General features: G+C 37.6%; 1 protein-coding gene across 1 annotated transcript; it reads left to right on the top strand.

Moving 5' to 3' along the window:
• The first annotated feature begins 1,215 nt into the window (after positions 1 to 1,215).
• rhocb (ras homolog family member Cb) lies at positions 1,216 to 22,790 on the top strand. Its single transcript, XM_067394946.1, has 5 exons — positions 1,216 to 1,373; positions 18,671 to 18,828; positions 19,876 to 19,996; positions 20,625 to 20,755; positions 22,232 to 22,790. The coding sequence occupies exons 2-5, from the start codon at positions 18,673 to 18,675 to the stop codon at positions 22,403 to 22,405; spliced, it is 582 nt and encodes a 193-aa protein (XP_067251047.1). The 5' UTR covers positions 1,216 to 1,373; positions 18,671 to 18,672; the 3' UTR covers positions 22,406 to 22,790.
• The last annotated feature ends 982 nt before the right edge of the window (positions 22,791 to 23,772 follow it).

Raw genomic sequence — 23,772 nt, 5'->3', positions numbered from 1 at the left:
ATCTGCTCTGCATCCATGTGGTCTTCTGCTGTGATGATTTTGTGTAGTCTGTCTAAAATGTGAATATGTGTGCCGTGCTGTAAGGGCCTAAGTTGGCATGCTGGTGGAGGACCCCATTCTACATGATTGCAACATACATTGTGATGTTACCACCATGTTGTCCTGGGACATTCAAAATGGCTCTGTGGCCAATGATGTTTCTCCCTCTCCCTCTTACTCCAACATTGCCTTCCATTTTGTTGAAAACACATAAACTCACCTTTTGCCTTTGTATATACTTGCACCTGATTGTTGAGTTTACAGTTAAGCACCCAAGTGTCTGCAGACCTGACGGCCATGTTTGATCAATTGGTTTATAGGGGTGGTATTTTGGAAAGCACAGTCAAAGAAATGGCAAAAGAAATGGCAAAGAAGTGACATTATGTTAGATTTCTGTGTCTAATGTAGAGAAGTGTGTTTAGTGTTGTGCAAAACAATGTGTGTAGTGTTTTGCAAAAAGTGTGAGACTGAGAATGTGCATATAGTTCTGCAGATCTGGGCTAAGGTTTTGCTCCTTGAGTGTAGAGTTTCAGTAACTGTGTTATTTTTATCGTTAAAAAAACTGTAAGATTTGGGCCTATTAATAAACCTGTATTAGGCCTAATAACGCAGTTTTTTGTAATTAAATAGCCTATCCCATTTCAGGTTGCTTTTGCACTTTGCAGCCAATGTAAATCTTAAAAAAAAGTCATGTAGTAACTGTAGGCTACTGAAGTTCATTTTCGGCTGAAAAGTTGATATTTATAAACACAGCGCCCATATTTTTCAGTTTACTGCACTTGATTCTTCTAGTTTTAGCGGTTAATGAATCGGAAGTTTCCACAGAAAACGCGTTGCAAAAAGGTGGATAAGGTTCGCTCATTGCGAAACGGATCTGCTCAAATGAGCTCGGTTCAATGAGTCAGTGAGTTGTTCACTCGAGAAACGATTGGACTGATTCGTGATGATTCATTCAGACCGGGTTTGTGAGCTGTTTCGACTGATTTATTAAAAAGATCCGTCTCAAAAGACTGATTCGTTTACGAATCTTACAGAACTGCATATGGTGCATTTGGAATTCATTCAACTGGTCCTCCTCGCGCACTGCGCCCACACCTCAACCCCCTACCGCCGCTCGTGCCAATGATGTAATTCTATTTTAACGGCTGAGGGGCGGGGCCGTGACAGGCAGCTCCTCCCTTCGAGCCAATAGCGATCGGGCACAGCCCGTGTCCATGGTCTGTGGGAGGATCTAACGGCAGCGCTCCGCTTCTCCACGGCCAGCCAAACACTTCAACACACTGCGCCAAAGAAAAAGGAAACCTTCAGCGCTGAAACTTCAGTTTGATAAGGAGGTAAGAGTTGATTTCGAAAGCATTGCGGGTTGTTATTAGTTTTGATTAAATAGTACAACAAGTAAGAGCCCTTTTACGACTTAACACTTCTGCGGGGAGAAAAGAAGTAGGTGTTGGCTTCAGAAAAGCGTTTTTTATGAAGATAAACAACTTGACGTGTTTCTTAAAAAGCCTGGAAAAAGCACACCACAAGATTTTGACTGATTCTGAGGACACAAAAGCGTCGCTGAACTTGTGGTGTGTTTCATGGTGGTCGTCACCACCTGTTTTGGTTTTCACACGCAGCTTGGTATCGCAGTGTTTGTTTTTGACCACAGCACTTGATTCAGATGGATTTGGCTTGGTAGTGTGAGGCAACACCCCTGTCGAACACCTCACATCGTCGTGTTTAGGTTCATAAGGTCGTGGATCAGTTCAGAGACGCAACGTGACACTATAACCCGCTCATATAGACACACAGATGAGCGTTTATTAGTGAAACTTGAAGATGTAAGACCGCGCCTGGAAATAAAATAACTAACTTTCAGCTCATGTTTTTCAAGTCTCAGCAGCTCTTAGTGTGGGTTCATGTTACAGAATTGTGCGCTTGTAACTTGTGACTGGGGGTGGTGTGACGTGTGGTAATTTATTTTGAATGGATTTATTACATTTGCAACTTAATAAATTGTCACTTTGCAAAAGTTTACAGGTAACTTTGAACTCATATTAAAATGTACTCCAGTCTTCGAGGGGAAGATTTATTCTACAGTACATGAAGGAGCCAGGTCGCCTCCTCCTGAACGCCGCCATGTCGATGTCACATGACTTGCCTCGAAATACAGCTGTCCAAATGTCCATATGGATGTTGATAGTACGAGGAACGAAAAATGAAATTCTTAAAAAGGAAAAGCAAATGCTGGGGAATGAAGGAAATGTTTGAAAACTTAATTGTTAAAAATACCTTGTTTACTAAGGAAAATAGTTTAGTACTTTATTCTTGATGTTTACACTACTTGGAATTTATTAAAGCCACCATGAAGTCAAAAATACTTATTTTTATGGAATGTTGCAGTATTTATTCTAAATTATTTATCCGTGGACATCAGTATTTGTTTAAAATTCATATGTTCTTGTAATCTTTATTCAAAAAAACTTCCTCTCCCTCTTGCAACAACACCTCTTCTCTGATGATGCGTTCACTGGCGTGAGGGAGGGACAACCTGTCACTCACATGAGATCACAGCAACAGCAAACCACAATGATCCAGTCGATTCCTGATGGACAAAATCAAGGCCTCCCCTTACATTTTGTCTTGTTCAGAAAGCTAGTTCACCTGGAAATATATCTATAAGGAAGAAAAGACAAACCTCTGTTTCATGCTTACTTTAAGTCCAACTGTTGTTGTTTTTTTTTAAACGGAGTCAGTGTTTTTGAAAAATGTATTAAGTGTAAATGATTAGCTACATTTCTAAGAACTTTTTATAATCCCGGATTTTCTTGTTTGTCGTGTGTGTTTTGGACAGAAACAGCTGGTCACGGTCTGTTTTGTAGGCTACTGAAAGTGAAATGTTCATCTGATTCATATAAAACTTGTTAGACAGGAATGATTCAGGTATTTGTTTTTGAAGCAGTGCCTGTACTGGAAAACTCCCTCAATGTGTTTGGGAAGGAAGAGGCCACATTTCAGAAGGGAATTCTGAGCTATTCTCTCTGAAACAGTCCTCCTCCTCCACGTAAGGACAGTGTTTACATCACCAGATCTCAATGGCCATGGCTCAAAACATACTGAGCTGTCTGCTTAGACAGAATTTCTGGGCCCACTGAGGACTGTAATATTCACTGCATGCACTGAAAGAACTTGACTTACCATTTTTTTTCTTTTAATCTGATGAAGAGTGTGACTGCGATAAACTGACACAGAAAAATAGTGGAGGGTTGGAAGAGCACCAGCCTCACTTGATAAGAGTGTTCCAGTCATGCTAGGGAGACTGCGTCTGCTGTGCCATCTCAGCAGTGCCAACAGGTGTGGGCCTGCAGCCACACCACTCTCCGTGTATGAGTGGTGCAGGTCGATATCTGGGTCATTATTCAGCTCGCTGTCCAAACATCAAAGTGAGGCACACTGGTTTGATTTGGAAGCAGCCTTCAGTGCTTTAGTGGGCATTAAGCCACAAATGAACATTTCTGATGCAAACTCTGCACATGCTAAAAAATTGTAAAAATAATCAAAACAGAACAGACATTTTATCTGTATATGAATTATTAAATGTGTTTACTGAGCGTTAATGAACAGGGAGGTTTGTTTGTTTACCTTTATCTTACATAAGCAGAATGTTTTTGAGAGTGGTTTCCTTCATGCTAAAATCAAGATGTTCTGGAGGAGTGTCTGTATGTTGTTGTGTCCTCTGGGCTGTTTTCCCCTCCTTTGGTATTAGACACTTATGAAGTGGAGGAACGCTTGGATCCACCAGCAAGGACATTGATTTGTTAGTTAGAAGTGTGAGGTCTGTCTTGCCCTCAGTGGCCGCAGGTATTTCAAAATTCTGGGACCAATATTTTTTTTTTCTTTTAGAAAGGATGCATTAAATTGATCAAAAGTGACACAGTGAAGACATTTATAATCTTATGAAGAATTTCAAATGCTGTAGCTTTTAAATTGTTTCCACAAAAACATTAAGAAGCACAAACTTTTTCAACTGCGATAATAAGAAAATGCTTCAAATGCTTTGCCATTACAGGAATTAATTAAATTTAAAAATATTATAAAATAGAAAGCAGTTGTTTAAACTGTACATAGTATGAACCATTCTATATATTTATATATATATAGTTACAGTTTAAACAACTGTACTTTTGATCAATTTAATGCATCCTTGCTGAAAGAAAAATGGTCCCAGACTTTTGACAGTACTTTTGAAATATTTTGACATTTCCCATGGCCACTGAGGGCAAGATGGACCACACACTTATGACAAACAAATCAGTGTTCCTGCTGGTAGATCCAAGCGTTCCTCTACTTCAAAGTGTCTAATTACTACACTTACTAATGCTGAATTTAATGATAATGTTTAAATATCCATGTCACATCTCAAATTTAAATGCTGTCAGAGTCAGTAGCTTTGTGGGCAACACTCTGACATGCAGCGCAATTGCGTTTCGGTCAGATAACCTAAGTTTGAATCACAGCTCATGGTCTTTTCTGATCCCGTGCCCCTCTGGGTTCCCTGCTCTGTCTTTTTCACCTCCAAACAGTGTCCAAAATAAGTTTAAAAGCCCTTGATCTCACAGAGGTCAGCATCAATACAGCTGGATTCCCAAGTGTTGTTCTGCTGAAAAAGGAAATTAGATATTCCTTTATACTGGAAATAAGAGGATTTAGATTTATGAATTTCATTTTTTTACCACACTGCTGCTAAAAAAAAGAGAGAGAGCGGGCATGTCCAAACTAGCAGCCTTTACCTTTTCGCTCACTCTGACTGCTTAAAGATCAGTTTGTAGTGTGCAGTGTCACTGATTTTGAGGGATTGTGCATGGGAAGCTATTTTCAGGTCAGTGTGAACCCTCTGGGCTACAGTACATTTACTCTTTGATGACCTGATCGTGTGAGAAAGAGGGACAAAAAAATATGAGGAGGAGGAGGAAGAGAGGACGGTCTTTAATTAGGACACACTCTTTTTCTTCTCTCCATATCCCCCTCTCTAGGAACAAGAACAAACATTCAAGTAGGTCAGACTCAAACCCTTCTGCTGCTTCTGTCCTTATTTTGGAAAAATCTGACCATTTAATTTTGCTAGGTTGACTCCTTTTCTTTCTTTCTTTCTCTTTCTTTCTTTCTTTCTTTCTTTCTTTCTTTCTTTCTTTCTTTCTTTCTTTCTTTCTTTCTTTCTTTCTTTCTTTCTTTCTTTCTTTCTTTCTTTCTTTCTTTCTTTCTTTCTTTCTTTCTTTCTGGACAGGTGGTGTATTTTATATGTGTATTTTATATGGTCATATTTTTGCAAAAGAATTGCTGAAATTTGAAGCTGGTTTGTAGCATACCAAGAATACCAACTACTTTGCTGTTATTATTACTGTAACTGTTATTTAGTTTTATTTAGTATTAAATTATTGTACTTGGGTTTAGGTGGCTTAGGTTTTGTTGAGAATTTATGTACATTTGTTGTGTTTTGTATTTAGTTATTTTTATATATTTGAATATACATTTAAGACTTTTAATATATTGTTCAATTTAAATATATTTTTAAAGCTATTCTTTAAAGGTGCCCTAGAATGTTTTTTCACAAAATGTAATATAACTCTAATGTGTCCCCTGAATGTGTCTGAAGTTTCAGCTCAAATTACCCCATAGATGTTTTTAATTTAATTTTTTTAACTGCCTATTTTAGGGCATCATTATAAATGCGCCGATTCAGGCTGCTGCCCCATTAAATCCTCGCGCTCCCCACCCCCCGAGCTCGCGACTCTAATAAACTGCATAAACAAAGTTCACACAGCTAATATAACCCTCAGAATGGATCATTACAAAATGTTCGTCAGGCCATCCTTAAAAATATATTGGTTTGCAGTAACAGTAAAAAAAAAAAAAAAGGGTCGGTAGGTAGGTCTATATATATATATATATATATTTTTTTTAAGTTTCAATGTAAAAAAAAAAGGACATTTTTGGTGATGGTGATTAGGTAGGTATGAATTTAAACAAATTAGCATATCGTGACGTCACTGACTGGGTCTTTCAACCTGTGCCTTCGGGGGCAGCCGTCTTTCCACTGTCTGGCCTAACGGGTGTGCTAGTGCCTGCCAGGGCCAGTCGCGTTTCCACTGTCACTTCCGGGGCTTGATCGTGCCTCATCGGGGCTTCCCCGGGGCCAACGGCCCGGGTGTTTCGGCCCGCCGAATACCTTGGTCCAAAGCCGGCCAGCTCGGGCTTGAGGAGGGAGTGGTTACGAACAAAGGCGGAGTTTATCTGTGTGTGGAGACGGAGGCGCCGATGATTACATGTAGGTTACCAGCTAACACCAGCATTAAAGACTTTAAAAATCATTTTAGCTCAAAACTCACTTTCAGACAGCAGCAAATGTTTTAAATAGCCTTACTTATGTTTGTGATCCGATGTGTGATCACCAAGACTATGCGCGCTATTACCATAGTAAACATGGTAAATACGACGGCTTGAAGAAATCAGACAAATATACGTAGGCTATCACAATCATGTAATTATTTTATCTGTCAGCACGTCTCGTCTCTCAACTGGTTGAGACGAAGCGAACGCACCGGCCATAGTGTGACATCCGTTAACCAATAGTGTAAACATAGATGACGTCACGGGTTTTTATTTAAAAGAAAGAACGTAGCCTTCGTTTGTATGTAGGCCTAGGCTATTTATATATATTTACAATACTTACTAAAATATAATTAATATTATTTTATTGCTTTTGTATTAGTTGTTTAAAGAGTAAAAAAAATAAAAAATTGGTCGGTCTTAACGCAAATTTACAACCGGCAAGTCGGTCGGACTTAAAGCAAAAAAAAATAAAAAATTTGAGTCGGTCCTAAATTAACAGGGTCGGTCGGGTTACGGCAAACAAGAATATTTTTAAGGATGGCCTCATGCATGCTGCATGCATACATCGGATCATGTGAGTGTAGTATTTATTTGAATGAGTTTGAGGCTGTGCTCCATGGCTAAAGCTAACATTACACACTGTTGGAGAGATTTATAAAAAATGAAGATGTGTTTATGAATTATACAGACTGCAAGTGTTTAAAAAAATGAAAATAACGACTGCTCTTGTCTCCGTGAATAGAGTAAGAAACAATGGTAACTTTAACCACATTTAACAGTAACATTAGCAACATGCTAATGAAACATTTAGAAAGACAATTTACAAATATCAGTAATAATATCATGTTGTCATGGATCGTGTCAGTTACTATTGCTCCATCTGCCATTTTTCGCTATTGTCCTTGCTTGCTTACCTAGTCTGTTGATTCAGCTGTGCACAGATCCAGATGTTAATACTGGCTACCCTTGTCTAATGCCTTGAACATGGGCTGGCATATGCAAATATTGGGGGCGTACATATTAATGATCCCGACTGTTACGTAACAGTTGGTGTTATGTTGAGATTCTCCTGTTCTTCGGAGGTCTTAAATAAATGAGATTTACATAAGAAGGAAACAATGGTGTTTGAGACTCACTGTCATTTTCATGTTCTGAACTCTTATTATTCAACTATGCCAAGGTAAATTCAATTTTCAATTCTACAGCACCTTTAATGTCATCCACTGTCGTTTGTGGCTTTTTCTTTTTTTTAAAGGTGCTCTAAGCGATGTCACACGTTTTTAGGCCAAAACATTTTTTGTCACATACAGCAAACATCTCCTCACTATCCGCTAGCTGCCTGTCCCCTGAACACACTGTAAAAAATGCGGTCTCTGTAGTCGCCACAAGCTCCAAAAACGGCAACAAAAACTACCTGGTGCAGCCTGGACCATGAAACATAATAAACATGCTCCAGCCAATAACCGACAAGAATGATTTTAAATGCGTGTTCATGACTGTTTCAGGAAGCACGGAGGGGAGGGGAGGAGGGAGGAGGAGGAGGAGGGAGGGAGGGTCTAGCTAGCCTCTGTTTTGTTTGACAACACTTCGAATGTCAACAGGAAGTTACTCCACCCAGGATCGCTTAGAGCACCTTTAAAGTTTCGGTTTAGGCACCGGTACCACTTTAAAAGTATCAATTTGGCACCGGTGTCATAAAAAACCCCTACGATACCCAACCCTACTTAAGCGTAAGAACTTTAATTAAAGTTGCTATATTTGTTTCAGATTTTCCTCCTTGATGTGTGTGATGCACTGGAAGTGTTTCCTCTCTCAGTGTGATAAGGAAGCGAAACATCAGTGGGGCCTCAGGAGGCCTTTAAATGAGAGTTTAATCTTCTGTGCTCGTCTCTGTTCTTCCGTGTGGAGAATCTGATCTAAGGATCCTCTACTGCTCAGAAGCATGAGGCAGTTGTGTTCTTGTGTCTGGCATTTGCTGTTGATTGGCTGTCACCCTTGGGGTCAATGAATCCTGCAATAAAAGTGTTGCTGTAGCAGTCTGACAATCTGCAGCAAGTGTTACTGGGATTGTGCTTCAGTAAGTGGTTTGTGAAATACCTCATTTGGCTTTCCACACAAACACGCATTGTATCACATCTAGGGGTGTAACGATACGCTCAGGTCACGATACGATACATATCTCGATACGGAGTTCACAATTCGATACGTATCACGATATTTTGAACAAAATGAAACTGAAATTCAAACAAGATTTATTAAAAAAAACATTAACAAATTTCAATAATTGTCCTTGTTGTACACACAAGATCACATTTCAATAAAATAAATAAATATACAATTTTAATAAAAACCTTCTGTATTCAAATTAACAGTTGAATAGGGCTGTCTGTCACTAAAATTTTTTTTTTAAATTTAACATGAACTTAGAATTCTGAATAGGGGCCGTTCACATATCGCGTCTAAAAACGCGTGGAAGGTGCGGCCGCACCACTTCTCCTTCTTTTCAAAGCGCTTGCGCTCCCGTGGCTTCGGTCGTTGCTATGCAACCTTGAACTGGGCTCTCCAAGAGGATCAGGATGTTTCTGCAAAGGATAAATGATTTCTAGCCCTTGCATTAATTTTATTACGAGATATATTGATGGAGATAAGATATAAAAACCACCATGTACAGCTATGATCAGCTGTTCGGCTGAGCTTTTGATGTTTTGTTACGGAAAGGCCATGGCTGATCGGTTGATTCTTGTCACACGACCTGCGGTGCGCTTGCGGCATTCTGAGAAGTTGAGAATTGCATGCGCGTCGCGACCGCGTTGATCCCGCGTTGATCCTACATTTGAAAATAATAACTGACTTGCACGCGGAAAAGACGCAATATGTGAACGGCGCCACAGAACTTAAAGCAACGCATCGCAAGCGTCTTTTGCTTTTCTGTGAGCACAGCTGTTGCTGTGCACTGCGGTGAAAGAAAGCCACGACTTTTCTCACGCGACCATGCAAGAGACTGACATGAGAGACGTTTAAACCTGCTTGCAAGATTCAATGTGTGCCCGAAACACTTACTGAACTAGAGAGCTGATTGAGACACACCATCTACGATAAATCGTTACACCCCTAATACTTATAGTAATTTAAAAATGTGGTAGCATTGGATCTGGACAGGAAGGATAACTCTGGGAGTTGGAAGGGGTGTGTCGCGATTCTGCCTTCTCACATCGCGATACAGGTTCGTGGACCTGCGTATCGCGATTTCGATTTCATATCGCATATCGTTACAGCCCTAATCACATCTCACACAGGTGATAAGATATTACACAGATTGGTGAATTTTTTTCACCAGGAATTCCACTCAACAATTATTTAAAGGGTTAGTTCACCCAAAAATTAAAAATGTCATAAATTACTCATTCTCATGTCCTTGTAAACCCTCATGTCCCTCCATAGACAGCTATGCGACTACCACTGTCACTTCAAAAAGTTCTTAAAGGTGCCCTAGAATTAAAAATTTAATTTATATTGGCATAGTTGAATAACAAGAGTTCAGTACATGGAAATGACATGTAACTAACCCTTCAAGATCTTCTGGCTGTGTTTGCTGATTTAGATCATCACATAGAGAAACACAGCAATAGATGCTCCTTATCTGAAAGTGGTTTAGTAAGACAAAGATAAGAAACATGGTGTCAAGGAATTTCTGCAGGAACTTCACACTTCCACTGAACAGGAATGAGGTTGACCTAGGGGTGGGTAATATGACACAAATATATCATGATTTTGTTTTTCAGGCAGGATCATGATGCTATCACAATTCTTCAATTCCAGAATTCAGTTGCACTTAAATGTTGGTTTTTAAGACTGTTTTGCCATACTGAGCAATACAGCCAAATTAATTTCCTTATTTAAAAAATATAGCCCTACAAGCTAACAGAACACGAAAGAAAAAAGATTGGCAGAACATTTAGGCCAAAAAGGTTTTCTGTTAAAATTAAGAACAAAGATGACAACAATAGGACAAATACAATATTAGAAAGATACTAATGAAATAAACTGCTTTAAATTTTTCAGGTACAGCAGGTTTATTTAATGGCACGTATGGCAGTCAGAAACTGAATAAAAAAACTCTGTAGTCTTCGTTGTAATTAAATATACATGGATTCTCTTTAAATCTATACAAAAGTTTTTCAATCAAGAACAGTGAGTGAGTTTTCTCTTTTTTGTTTGATTCATAAATATATTATCAACAGCAAGTACTTTATAGTAGTCTGCTGTCACTTTAAGAGCTAATACACTGATCATACTGATGCACATGTGGTTTCTTTTCCAACCGCTTATGTTCACTTAAGATAACAGATGTGATCTGATATTATCATACCGCCAACTAGGTTTAAACACAATAGGAAAAACTTTTCAAAGCCCTTCTCCTGGTTCTATTCAGTTTTGCCTACATGTTTCTGATATAAAACTGTTTTTGATCCAGTGGGAAAAGAAGAGGCCTAAGTGTGCCTCTGTGAGATGTCTCAGTGTTAAAGGCCCCAAGGACCCCCTGATGATCTCTACAGGTCATTAATTGTGAGATTAGCTGTGAATTGATGGCAGAGCTTCACCTTATTAAATGAATACTTATACCCCATTAAATATTTCTAATGTGCTCCAGTGGGTTTAAGTATATTGAAGCTCCAGTCAGATTTCCTGGAGAGAGATATTCATCATCTTTACCTGTTCATAGTGAGTGAAATTCACTCAGATGTATACAGTGAGAGTCCTGCTGAAAATAATGTGGTCAGTAGATGCATCATTGTTCTTTTTGAGCATGACCACAATTTTGAACATTGTATTTTTTTTGTGCCTTTACTTGCTCAGTAATAGAACTTTTGTTTTAATACATATTAAAGTGATTTAAAATACTATTTTTATTATTATTTTTTTTTTTTTAATTGATCCATTTCTGATCACAATATTTTTGAGGTGTATGTACTCGGGACATGAGCACAGAAAGCCGCCTGGGGAACAGTGTCTCTTTTACGGCTTAGTGTTCTTTTAATAACACTGTTTAATATCAAACACGTCTTGCAGTTTAGCAACAGTAGGCTGAATTTTTATTTGATTTGATTTGGCACCGCTGTGATGCTGTTGTGGAAAGGAAGGTGCACTGGACAGAATGCGGCATAGGCACAATAATCGTTTTACCTAAATTATCTTGTTTTCATAATTGTTAGAAGCCAAAAATGCAAATAATTATGATTAATTTCACAGCCCTATTAGGTGGCAGTATTTCGCTTTAACACTGGTTACCACCCATCATAAAACAGCAAAAAGAAGGCAGCGGTAATGCTACTACTGTCGCACAAAATCATTTCAGAGCGACAGGTGAAAGCTAGACACTGTACTGAAAAAAGTTAACTTGCCACTGTGGGAGTTTTTTGGGGGGGATTTTGTAAAAAATAAAATAAATAAATAAATAAAAACGGTGTTAGACACCCCAGTCTACAAGAAGGGCCAGTCAACATGCTTTTGTACACATAGTAATGGTTACAGCAAAAAGTTTGACAAAAGTGCACACATCCAGTGGGCAAAAAGCTCAAAATAGAAAAATTATTTACAGCATGTTCTCACAAATTATTTATTGCTTTTCTCTGTTTATGGAGCTGTGGTGTGCACACTTTTTCCTTTTTTTTTTTTTTTAAATGATTAATTTCTCAAAAACTTAGATGAATTTGACCAGTGGCATTATTATTATTTTTCAGACTTTCTATAGTTATCGTAATAATATCATTACCATGAGTTCTTTTGACCATGATCATAATAGCGTAGCGAAAATCTGATGTTGTGACTGCCCTATATACAGGGCTTCTAGTTAAGACTGCTTATCCCAACTAGTCGTTGTCGTGTAAACAGTTGGTTTGAGCTTCAGCCAGATACAGAATGCTGCAGAGTGATTTTATAGCTTGCCTGTGAGGTTCAGACACATGTTTCACAGAGCTCAGTGCTGCGGCTCCCACTGCAGGCATCATATATTCACATCGTCCTCCAGACACGCTCTCACCAGTGCTCACATCGTCCGTTACTTCCTGGAGACTCACAGGAACCAGGCCAGTTGGCATCATTCAGCACCATTTCATTTTTCTCATGTACCCAACCTTTGTGCGAATGAGACAGCGAGCGAGAGCAAGTTACTCAGTTCAAACGTTACATTGTCCCCTCAGTGAATGGGCAGACTGACAGATGACTGCAGGCTTTACAGAGGTAGTGGCAGGAGGAGATGCTTCATGCACTCACGCTGGGCAATAATAATATATCTTTGTTTATGTATCCCCCTTCTATTTTATTTAAACCAAACAGCTGTTATTGTGCAAGGCAAGAAGTTAAATAAAGTAAAAAATAATCAAAGCATGTTTTCAGATTCTGCACTGTATATACACACTATCATTTGGAAGTTTGGGGTCAGTATTTATTTTTTTTCTCAAAGTAATTAATACATTTATTCAGCATGGATGCATTAAATTGATAAAGTGACAGTAAAAACATAATGTTATAAAAGATGTCATCAGCTGTTACTTGAGCAGCAAATCAGCATATCAGACTGATTTCTATATATGTATACTATATTATATAGAATATAATATTCTGAATTTTGATGCACTGAAACTGGCAGTTTGAACTGATTCCCTGAAATGATTCAGTGTCAAACCTCCATCTAAAATAATTCCCATGAGACAAAGAGGGAACTGGAAACTAATTTATTGACACAAGGTCTTTAGGAAGCTTAATGGCCAAATTAAAAGCACATTAGGATTGCTGCGTTGTTCACGGTGTTACTTAATTTGATATCGCCAGCCAAATTGTCGAAAAATGTATCATGAATGTTCAATATTCAACCCAGCCGTATAACAGACCCATCAGTCCACGGCTCCTGTGGCTCAAGGTCAATTGAAAGCATTTAAAGTGTCCATTGCACACCCCTGAAACACTCTCATGGGCCCCGTTTAGTCTGCGTGTGTCATTACTGTGGTGGGTTTGGAGGGAAGAAGGCTGCCCTGATGGACTTGACTCAGTTATCCCATGATCCCTTATGGAAATCGTTGAAGCAGAAAGTCTAAACCCCCTCCTGGATGCAATTTAAATCTCATTCACTTTCCATATCCAGGTTGTATCGAGCTTTTATAGATTCTTTTCAATCATAATGAAACCTACTTTTTCTCATTTTCTTTTAATTAACTTCTGATTCAGTCCAGTGCTTGACTCAACTAGTCTTTGAATCTGTGGATGTTAAGGATGTACAGAACTACATTTTCATAATTGACTATATATTGGATATCTAAAGAACTGGTTGACTTGTTAAAGGGTTTGTTCACCAAAAAATGAAAATTTTGTCATTAGTTACTCACCCTCATGTCGTTCCACACCTGTAAGACCTTCGTTCATCTTCGGAACAAAAATTAAGATATTTTTCATAAAATCTGATGGCTCAGTGAGGCCTGCGTTGCCAGCAAGACAATTAACACTTTCAAATGCCCAGAAGGTTACTAAAGATGTTTTTAAAACAGTATGAACTGTGACTACAGTGGTTCAACCTTAACGTTATGAAGTGACGAGAATACTTTTTGTGCACCAAAAAGACGAAATAACAACTTTATTCAATATCTAGTAGTTATAACCAAACCTCAGTAAGGTTTTACCACCAGAACTCACACAGCCAACAGTACTCGGAAAAAGCACCTTTTTACTCTCAAAGCAAGAGGAGTACATAACTGAACTCCAACATGCTACGCAGGAGGCCCATAGTGCCTACCTTAGTAAACACGTGGCATCAGCAGGTGGCGACCATAACAATACCAACCATTAGATCATGCATTCAAATATTAGTTTCTACAAGGAGTGCATATTACGCCACATACTCCAAGAGAGGCCTGCTTAAGGCCTACTCAACAGAGATGGGGCGTGGCTGATTGTGGTATTGGATTCACAAGCATCCTGCCAGTATGTCAGCTAAAAAGGAGGCCTATAGGGCCTACAATCTCAGCAACAAGTGACATTCAGCCCGTTTGTCCGTATAACACACATTGAGCCAACATGTAAACTAAAAGGAGGCCTTATTAGGGCCTATCATAGTAAACATGTGGCATCAGCCAGTCCAAGACCATATCAACCATCAGGCCATGCATTCAGTGGAAAACCTTTCACGCACTACTTAGAGAAGGAATGCACATTACGCCGCCATACTCCACGAGAGGCCTGCTTAAGGCCTGCTCAATAGAGGTATGGTGTGGCCAATGGTGGTATGGGTTCTCGGATTCCCAGGCATCCTGCCATCAAGTTTTTTAAAAAAAGGAGGTTTGTATTTTTTAAACCAAAGTTTCTAGTTTAAAAAAAAAAAAATCCCAAACTAAGTTTTCTGTTTACTTCTACCTCCGTCTATCTAAAAGAGAAATCAATGGTGCTGGGCTTGATTAGCGTACGTCCACCCCTGCCTGAGACTTAAGTCACTCAAAAGCTTGACATGAGTCAATACATGCCAGTTTCTGGTTCAGACTACTGATTACTGATTAGAGGGAACTGGCACTATTGTTGGCCAATGGGAGTTTTTATTTATTTTATTTTTTTTTTACAATATCTAGTGATAGGCGATTTCAAAACACTGTTTCATGAAGCTTCGAAGCATTATGAATCTTTTGTTTCGAATCAGTGGTCACACCCCCATTGGTGAACCATTGAAATTTCGTAACACTTATGATGTTTACTGAAATCACATGACTTTGGCAGTTTGATACATACTCTGAACTACTGGTTCAAAACAAAAGATTCGTAAAGCTTCGAAGCTTCATGAAACTGTTTTGAAATTGCCATCATTTGATATTATTGAATAAAGTCATTATTTTGTTTTTTTGGCGCAGAAAAAGTATTGTCGTCGCTTCATAATATTAAGGTTTGAACCACTGTAGTCTCATGAACTGTTTTAAATAAGTATTTTGTAGCTTTCTGAGCATTGAAAGTGTTAATTGTCTTGCTGTCAATGCAGGCCTCACTGAGCCATCGGATTTCATGAAAAATATCTTAATTTGTGTTTTCCGAAGATGAACGAAAGTCATACGGGTGTAGAACGATGAGGGTGAGTAATTAATGACAGAATTTTCATTTTTGGCTTAACTAACCCTTTAAGGAATCATAATAATTGAATAATTGGATATTTACTTGTCTAGTCTATAAACAACCCACATCCTTGCCTACCGGTATTGATTAACTTTTTTTTAATACCACCTCTTATAAAGCTGGTAAAATATCTCACCCGCTCATTGTGAGTCTGTCAGATATCAAATTAACAGCTAATTCAAAATATTAATAAATACTATAATATTATTTAAATAATACTAAAATAACACTACTCCGGTGTGAGATTTATGAAGGCTGAAATCTCTATTAATTAACTGATAGTGTTTTTTGGAAGGGAGTTTCAGGAAGGGAGTTGTCAGAACAGGAAGTGAGCTCTTTCTCTTCCTGCCACCAGAGGCTGAGGAAATGTTTCCACATTGTGCCATCAGAGACATGACAGCATTCCCAGAGCAAGCACTGTGGGAAATTCCCAGTGTGACATCAGATTTTCGCATCTGCTAAAAAAGAATTATGATTCATTATCAGTTTCGTTAAATGGAATTGATATGTCAGCTTTGTAAATATTCAAATTCTTCTCAACTGTTTCAAAAACCAGTGGTGTTCATGAATTTGCAGAGTTGGGTGTGTTTGAAGGGCTTGTGAGATAATGGCAACAGAGATTAATGTGTGTGCTTGAGAAACCAGGCTGCCGTCACCAAGAACGCATTTCTCTCTTCAGGGACGCACATTTAAGAATAGCACTGACCTGCTTCTGTTCTTTTCTCTCTCTCTCTCTCTCTCTCTCTCTCTCAGAACGTGTCCTGTGAATTTAACAGTGTGTCATTGTTTCAGTTAGCTGACAACTTCCTGTGACCATCCAATCCAAATGTCTCATTATGGAACTGCACAGTCCTAACCAGTTTGAAACTAACCCTAACCCAGTAATTGAATGTTGAGTCACTCATTAAAGGTCCACTATGTACATTTTTATTCAAAATTTATATTCATCGTCAATCTATCTTTCAAACCATATTTTTGTCTTGATCCTGAATCACTAAGGTAAACCTATAAGTGTTTATATTTGAACTATTTTAGACTAGAGTTAGCTATTTTAGACTAGGGTTTTCACGATTCCATTCTATTTCTATTCACATACTTTTCAGAGGTAAATGTGACGTTACGTAACGTTGTTTACAAACTGTTTTATTGACGTCTTTCTGTGGTTGAAACACTGATTGAGCTATTACATGAGACATGATTCGGATTTCGGTAAGTTGTACTGTATATTTTAACATTCCTTCAGATGTTTTGTCTTTCATGTTTATTTCGCGCTGTAACTGACATAAAAGCGTAGAGGGTGTTCATGTGCGCTCGGTGCTGACACTTCTGAGGCGCTAAAGCAATCGGTCACGTCACGTTAAACAGCGCCAAAACAGTATTTATTTTTTGAATCTCATAATAAGATGAACGTCATTTGAAATCTGTGACTTTGCTTCATATCAAAAGTAACAAAGCACAAAGATTATTGCGATTTACTGGATTGGAGGCGCGCTAAATGTTCTGCTCATTCATCAACTGAAAACAGACTAGACTAATCGATTCTTGGGATTTGAACATCAATATCGGTTCGTAAAAATGAGAATCGATTAAAATTGAGAAATCAATATTTTTTACACAGCCCTATTTTAGACCTACTCTAAAATATTTTACTCAGCCCTATTAGAATTACCTGTTAGAGTACCTGTGTGACTCGTCTTTAGCTCTGGCTACAATGTTCTTCAACAAGACGCATGCAGTTTTGTTTATAAACCGCTAGAGCACCAAAAGTTACACAGTGTACCTTTAATGTGTGCGTCCTTTCACACACACTTTCCTTGCTAAAAAAGTATTTTAAATGTACTAACCCCAAACTTTTGAACAGCTGTGCATTTTTTATTTTTTTATTTTTTATTTTTTTTGCTTTTGAAAGAAGTCTCCTCATCAAGGCTGCATTTATTTGATTAAAAATACAGTAGAAACCGTAATATTGTGAAGTATTATTACAATTTTTAATATAATTTAAAATGTTTTTAGTGTCTCACAATCTTTCAAATATCATTCTGATAAGCATTTGGTGTTCAAGAAATTATCAACGTTGAAAACAGTTGAAAATCCTGTGTTGGAGTGTGTCTACTTTCACTATGGCAGTGCTGCTGCTCTATATGTGTGTTTGTGTGTGTGTCCTGCTTAAATGTGGACAACTGGTTTGATTGGCACTATTTAAAGAAAAAGTGTGGCTGTGAGTGTATGTTCTTTGGCCGTGACATTTTTGGGGCATCGTGTCCTTATTTTTTCTCCAAATTGCGGGAAAGAAAGGAAAAGGGTGGGACAGGAAAGTCTTTTTCTTACTGTATTTTTTTTTCCATACTCTTCATGCTCTCATTTTGTGTGGATGCAGAAACTTCTCCCAAATAAGGCCTTGTACAAAATGTGCTCTTCTCATTCCAGTGTGATTTTTGTGTTTCAGTTAGGCTCTTGATCAGCATTTTGGCCTCCTGATTCTGCATAAAAGCAGGATTGATCTTGAACCTGTTTCTGCAACACTCTATTATGTTGTGTCTCTCAAACAACAGGGGTTCATTCATGTGAAACAAACTGTTATGGCGATTATTAGGACGCTTTTTATGGCTCTCTGGAATACTTGATTCTGATTCGTTAAATGTTTGTTTAGAATTACTGCTAAACTGGATATTCACTGCAGTCAATGGCAATGTATTTTTCTACTTTCACCTCTCATATCACTCAATTTAAATGGCTAATTGATGCATCTTCCCAGAACATTTAAGCTTTGTAGCTAAATATGTTACCTAACCAATCTATTAAAAAAGTAAACTGGATTGGAAATGGAATAATATTATACAATGATTTTTACCATTTACCACTATTTTTCTTAGCGGATGCTTTAATCAAATATGCTCCATCCAATACAATTTATACAATGTAAAATATATTTATTTAAACTAATATATAAAATTTTCATACAATTTAATTTTCATTTATTTGCTAAATAGCTTTGTTATAAGTGGGATAATCTACAGCCAGCTAGTCATTAACGTAAAATATGAAGATTGTATTTGTTTTGTGTAATTTCATTTGAACCATTTCTAATGGTAATGTCTTCTCTCTTTTTCTGTAGTGATGGCAGCTATTCGTAAGAAGCTGGTGATTGTGGGAGATGGAGCCTGTGGAAAAACCTGTTTGCTCATTGTGTTTAGTAAAGACCAGTTTCCAGAGGTCTACGTGCCCACGGTGTTTGAAAACTACATCGCTGACATAGAGGTGGACGGCAAACAGGTCAGTTATCCTAAAATAGCTTTGTACACAGTCCTCCTTTTTTGTTTTGTGGACAGAAGCACTGAGAATGTGGTGTGTGTGTATGCTTGTTGGAGAGAGGGAATCGAGTGTTCTTGCAGAAATTGAAGGCCATCCTGATGAGACATGCTGGATATAAGCCATGTTTCCACCAAAATTACTGGAACAATTTGTCCCAGGAACTTTTTTCAGTCGCATTTATTGAACTCCTTTGTTGATTCGAATAGCAAACAACCCTTACTGCACACACCGCAACAGACTTTTAAAGATGGTGGTTGAAATAAAATGCCGCGTGAACTCAACCAGTTAGCATGTTCAGCGCCAAGTCCCTACCCCGAAAGTTCCTGAACATTGAAAAAGTACTACCTTGTGAGCAGGGACTTTCTGAGGGGAACATTTTAACCCGGAACTTCATTTAGACCCTGGTCCCTGCGGTCAAAACACTGAGTACCACCCCAAAGTCCCTATTTCCTGGGGTTGGAAACACGGCTATAATGTGAGAGAAGTTCAGCAAGAGGGAGTGCTCTACTGATCTGACCTTACTACAACAGGAAATGGTTTGTTTCAGATTCTTGTTTAGGTTTGGTCTTGTAAGCTTCTTTGAAATAGAGGACAACAATATTGAAATCAATCTAAATGTTAAGAATGGATAAGATAAGATTAATTTTTTCCAGAACTTTTGATTAAAAAAATAGAAAGTATTTTGCAATTTGTCAATCCATTCTATTTCCTATATGCTCAAGTACACACATTTCTTCTCCATATCTTAAGTCTTTTAACCCTTGAATGTTTTGTATTCCCATTGAAGGCTTCTAGTCCAGTGTGGACTGCAGCTATCTCTTTAAATAGCTTCAGGTTTATAAATTGTTTTTATATTTATGACCACTGACATTGACAATAATGCCACTCAAAGTTCAGTGACATACCATCAGCTGACAAAAAAAATACTAAAGTATCTGCATCTCTCTCTCTCTCTCTCTCTCTCTCTCTCTCTCTCTCTCTCTCTCTCTCTCTCTCTCTCTCTCTCAGGTGGAGTTGGCTCTATGGGACACAGCTGGTCAGGAAGACTATGATCGGTTGAGGCCATTGTCGTACCCAGACACAGATGTTATTCTGATGTGCTTCTCTATAGACAGCCCAGATAGTTTAGGTACCAAACTACACACAACACAGATTTTTTTTTTTTTTTTTTTTTAAAGAATCCTGTTAAGAAAAATTAACAATACATCAAAATTTCTACAAAAAATATTAAGCAGCACAACTGTTTTTATCATTGATGATGATGATGATAAAAATAATTCTTGTGCACCAAATCAGCATAGTAGAATTTCTGAAGGATCATGTGACACTGAAGACTGGAGTAATGATGTTTTTTAAATTCAGCTTTTTCATCACAGGAATAAATTACATTTTAAAATGTATTAAAATAGAAAACGGTCATTTTAAACTTATTTACTGTATTTGTAATCAAATAAATGCAGCCTTTTAAAATCTTAAAGAACCCAAACTTTTGAACGGTAGTGTAAATAACTTATTTTCGTTTTTTAATTTCTGCTTCACAGCAAATACAATTTATATAAATATAAGTAATTCATCTTGTACATATTACATTAATGTAAGATTATTATTAACATTTTAAGATTATTACATACTCCAAATACACACTATTTTACTGTAATTATTAATATTTATAATTTACTATATTTAGTTTAATTATTTCTAAAAAATATCTTTACATTGACATCAGGTTTCATAACTTCTGTTCTGGCCTCTTGCAGAGAATATTCCAGAGAAATGGACGCCAGAGGTAAAACATTTTTGTCCCAATGTTCCCATCATCCTTGTGGGCAATAAAAAGGACCTGCGAAATGATGAACACACGCGCAGGGAGCTGATCAAGATGAAACAGGTATGGCGTGTGTGTGTGTGTGTTAAACAGGTGTTGCCATAGTAACTTGAAGTAGAGGTTTGTAAGACACAGCAGAGGCCTTTTGTTGGCCTTTGCCTTAACAAACAGGACACTTCCTGTTTCTGACAACCACAAAGGAAAATGGAAATGCAGCTGTTTCCTGTGTGGATAAAGCTGCCCTTAGGGATTACATCATACTGAAGGGTGTTTTGTAAGAGTAAGGCAGAAACAGTAGTGAAACTTCCATGCTAGTCATCATAATACTTTTATTTTTATACATGTAGCATTTTTAAGTTTAAATTTGCTAATGAGAAAGATTTTAGAATACAAAATTTCATCATATTTTCATCATATCAAATCATATTTTTCCAAATTGTTAGGCTACTTTTACCCACAATGCTTTGTGTTGAAAGGAACTGTTGTGGGTGTAGATGTTCGAGCACTATGTAAGGTAGCTAACAAACATTGTTGTCGGTTTGTTAGTGTCTAGGAATGCTCATTGAACTCAAACCCTGATTTTATCTCTACAAGAATGTGGCAGATTGTAAGTCATGTGACATTCAGCAGCATACTACAGTACTACAGTATGAAATGTTTATTGTAGTTCATTGTTTATTGTAACCTTAGCTACAATAAGTTGAGTCACAATACTTAAGTTGTAACCTACCTCAAGTACATAAAAGTTACATTTTAATATGAATCTAGCTACATGACTTGAGTCTGTCTCCATGTGAGTCAGTGCCTAAATATAAATAACACAGAATGCAAATATAAGAGGGCAGCTGAAACGGTTCTGAATGACATTAGGGTAAGTAAAAAGATGACAGAGACTCTGCATATACATTTAACAATGGTGTGATGAGAAAAGGAAGTGCCTATACATGCCGGAGAGGTTGGTTAAAGCTGTCTACCCGGAAGTTTATGCACTGATGTTAGGGATAGTTTCCACACAACCTGCTTGAAAATGCATTGTATTGTTGGTGAAGAGCAAGTGAGACATGTGATGTGTAGGGGAAGAAAAAACCCAGAAAGAAGCTAAATGTCATTTGAGGCAAATATTTTTTCAAATATTTCCAGTCAAGCTGTGATGTTGTCAAATTATATAAAAAACCATTTGAGATGAAATTTACATTATGATGGAATTTTCCTGTGATAAACTTACATTCAGAAGTTTAGGGTTAAATCAAATAAAAATAAATGCAGCCTTGGTGAGCATAAGAGACTTCTTTCAAAAAACTGTGGTTAGTTTTTTGAAAGAAGTCTCTTATGCTCACCAAGGTTGCATTTATTTGATCAAAAAAAAAAAAAAAAAAAAAAAATAGCACTGTGAAATATTATTACAGTTTAAAATCACTATATTTTGATGTATTTTAAAATGTAATTTATTCCTGTGTTGACAAAGCTGCATTTTCAGCATAATCACTCCAGTCTTCAGTGTCGCATGATCCTGCCTCTCATTGTGTATGTGTGTTTTAGGAACCTGTAAAACCAGAGGAGGGCCGTGACATGGCTAACAGGATCAGTGCATTTGGATATTTGGAGTGTTCGGCCAAAACTAAAGATGGAGTGCGTGAGGTGTTTGAGATGGCCACCAGGGCGGCGCTGCAGGTGCGCAAGCGCAAGAAGAGAAATGGCTGCCTACTGTTATGAGCCACACGCTGAAACACACACACATACCTCCATGTTCCTTTCAGCAACTGACCCCAGGAGAAACCTACAGTACCTGCCGCTCCCCGCATTTCTCACAATCCAGGAGTGGGTGACAAAAATATTTATAAAGAAACCGAAGTGTGTGTCAGTAGCTTACCCAATACATCTCCATCCTGCCATCTTTCTCTTTTCTTTTCACCAGCATACTTTCCTTCCTTCCTTCCTTCTGTGGAAGAAAGACTGACAGATTAATTTTGTATTTGTACATAAATCTACTCTGTATCTTTCGGTTCTGGTTTACAGTTATTCTATGCCTCTGTATATGATGCTCAGTGATTTAAGTTTAAAAAAAAAAAAGCAAAAATACATTTATCATTCATTTAAACTGTGCTCTGTGTGTCTGTTTTTTGACTGATCTTGGGACTGTGTTTAACTGCCAACCTTTCTTTACCTTTGTCCAATCAGATTGACTTTAATCAGGATATATGTCATATTTAACATGAATGAAATGAGGCTATGAGGATTAGATATACAGTCTGATCAATTGGGTTTACTGTTATATATTTGTGTTGATTGCTTAGCAAAGGCTTTCTGAAATATTTGGACAAAAATGCTCAAATATATATTAATTATAAATCAGATTAAATGGTTTAGCAGGCTGAAACTGAGTGAGCATTTAATGCAAACTAAATTACCTGGTCTGTTCAGGATAATGTGTGTGAGAGAAAGAGAGAGATTTTTTTTTTTTTTTTTTGGCTCTGCCTGTGGTACAGTGTGTTACAATATCAGAAGAAGTGTCACAAACCCAAGGACAATGCATCAACTCCAGATGATACCTGCTCCAAAGAAGGTAAGTGTCAAAAGGTATGAATTTTTTTTGTCTTCAAAACAGAAAAACTAAGAAACTGTTCATTTATCACATATTCTGTCATGTGTTTTTTTTTTGTTTGTTTGTTTTTTCATATTTTTATTTTCGTTTTCATCACACTCTGTTCTAATTTGCCAAATGGAAACACAAAACTAACATGAATGAACAGCTTGCCATACTAAATAAACAACTGGCTATCATTGAAATTACATAACCAGGCAAAACCGACCGTTACTGAGATCTCGTTACTCACCAAAACCTACCATCACTGAGATCTCGTAACCGAACAAAACCGGCCATCATTGAAATCTCATAACCAACTAATACAGATACCACTGAAATCTTAAAAAATCGAAAATAACTGGCTGTCATTGAAAACTCGCAATGGAACAAAACCACCTGTCTTTTAAATCTTTTTTTTTTTTAAACAAAAAAAAATCTCATATAAAAACAAAGAAACAAAACTGATCGTCTTTGAAATCTTGTATCTGAACAAATC

Source organism: Chanodichthys erythropterus, chromosome 9, assembly GCF_024489055.1.
Source record: "Chanodichthys erythropterus isolate Z2021 chromosome 9, ASM2448905v1, whole genome shotgun sequence".
Classification (NCBI taxonomy): Eukaryota; Metazoa; Chordata; class Actinopteri; order Cypriniformes; family Xenocyprididae; genus Chanodichthys; species Chanodichthys erythropterus.
Note: the sequence above shows the minus strand (reverse complement) of the source record. Positions and strands in the feature narration are given on the sequence as shown.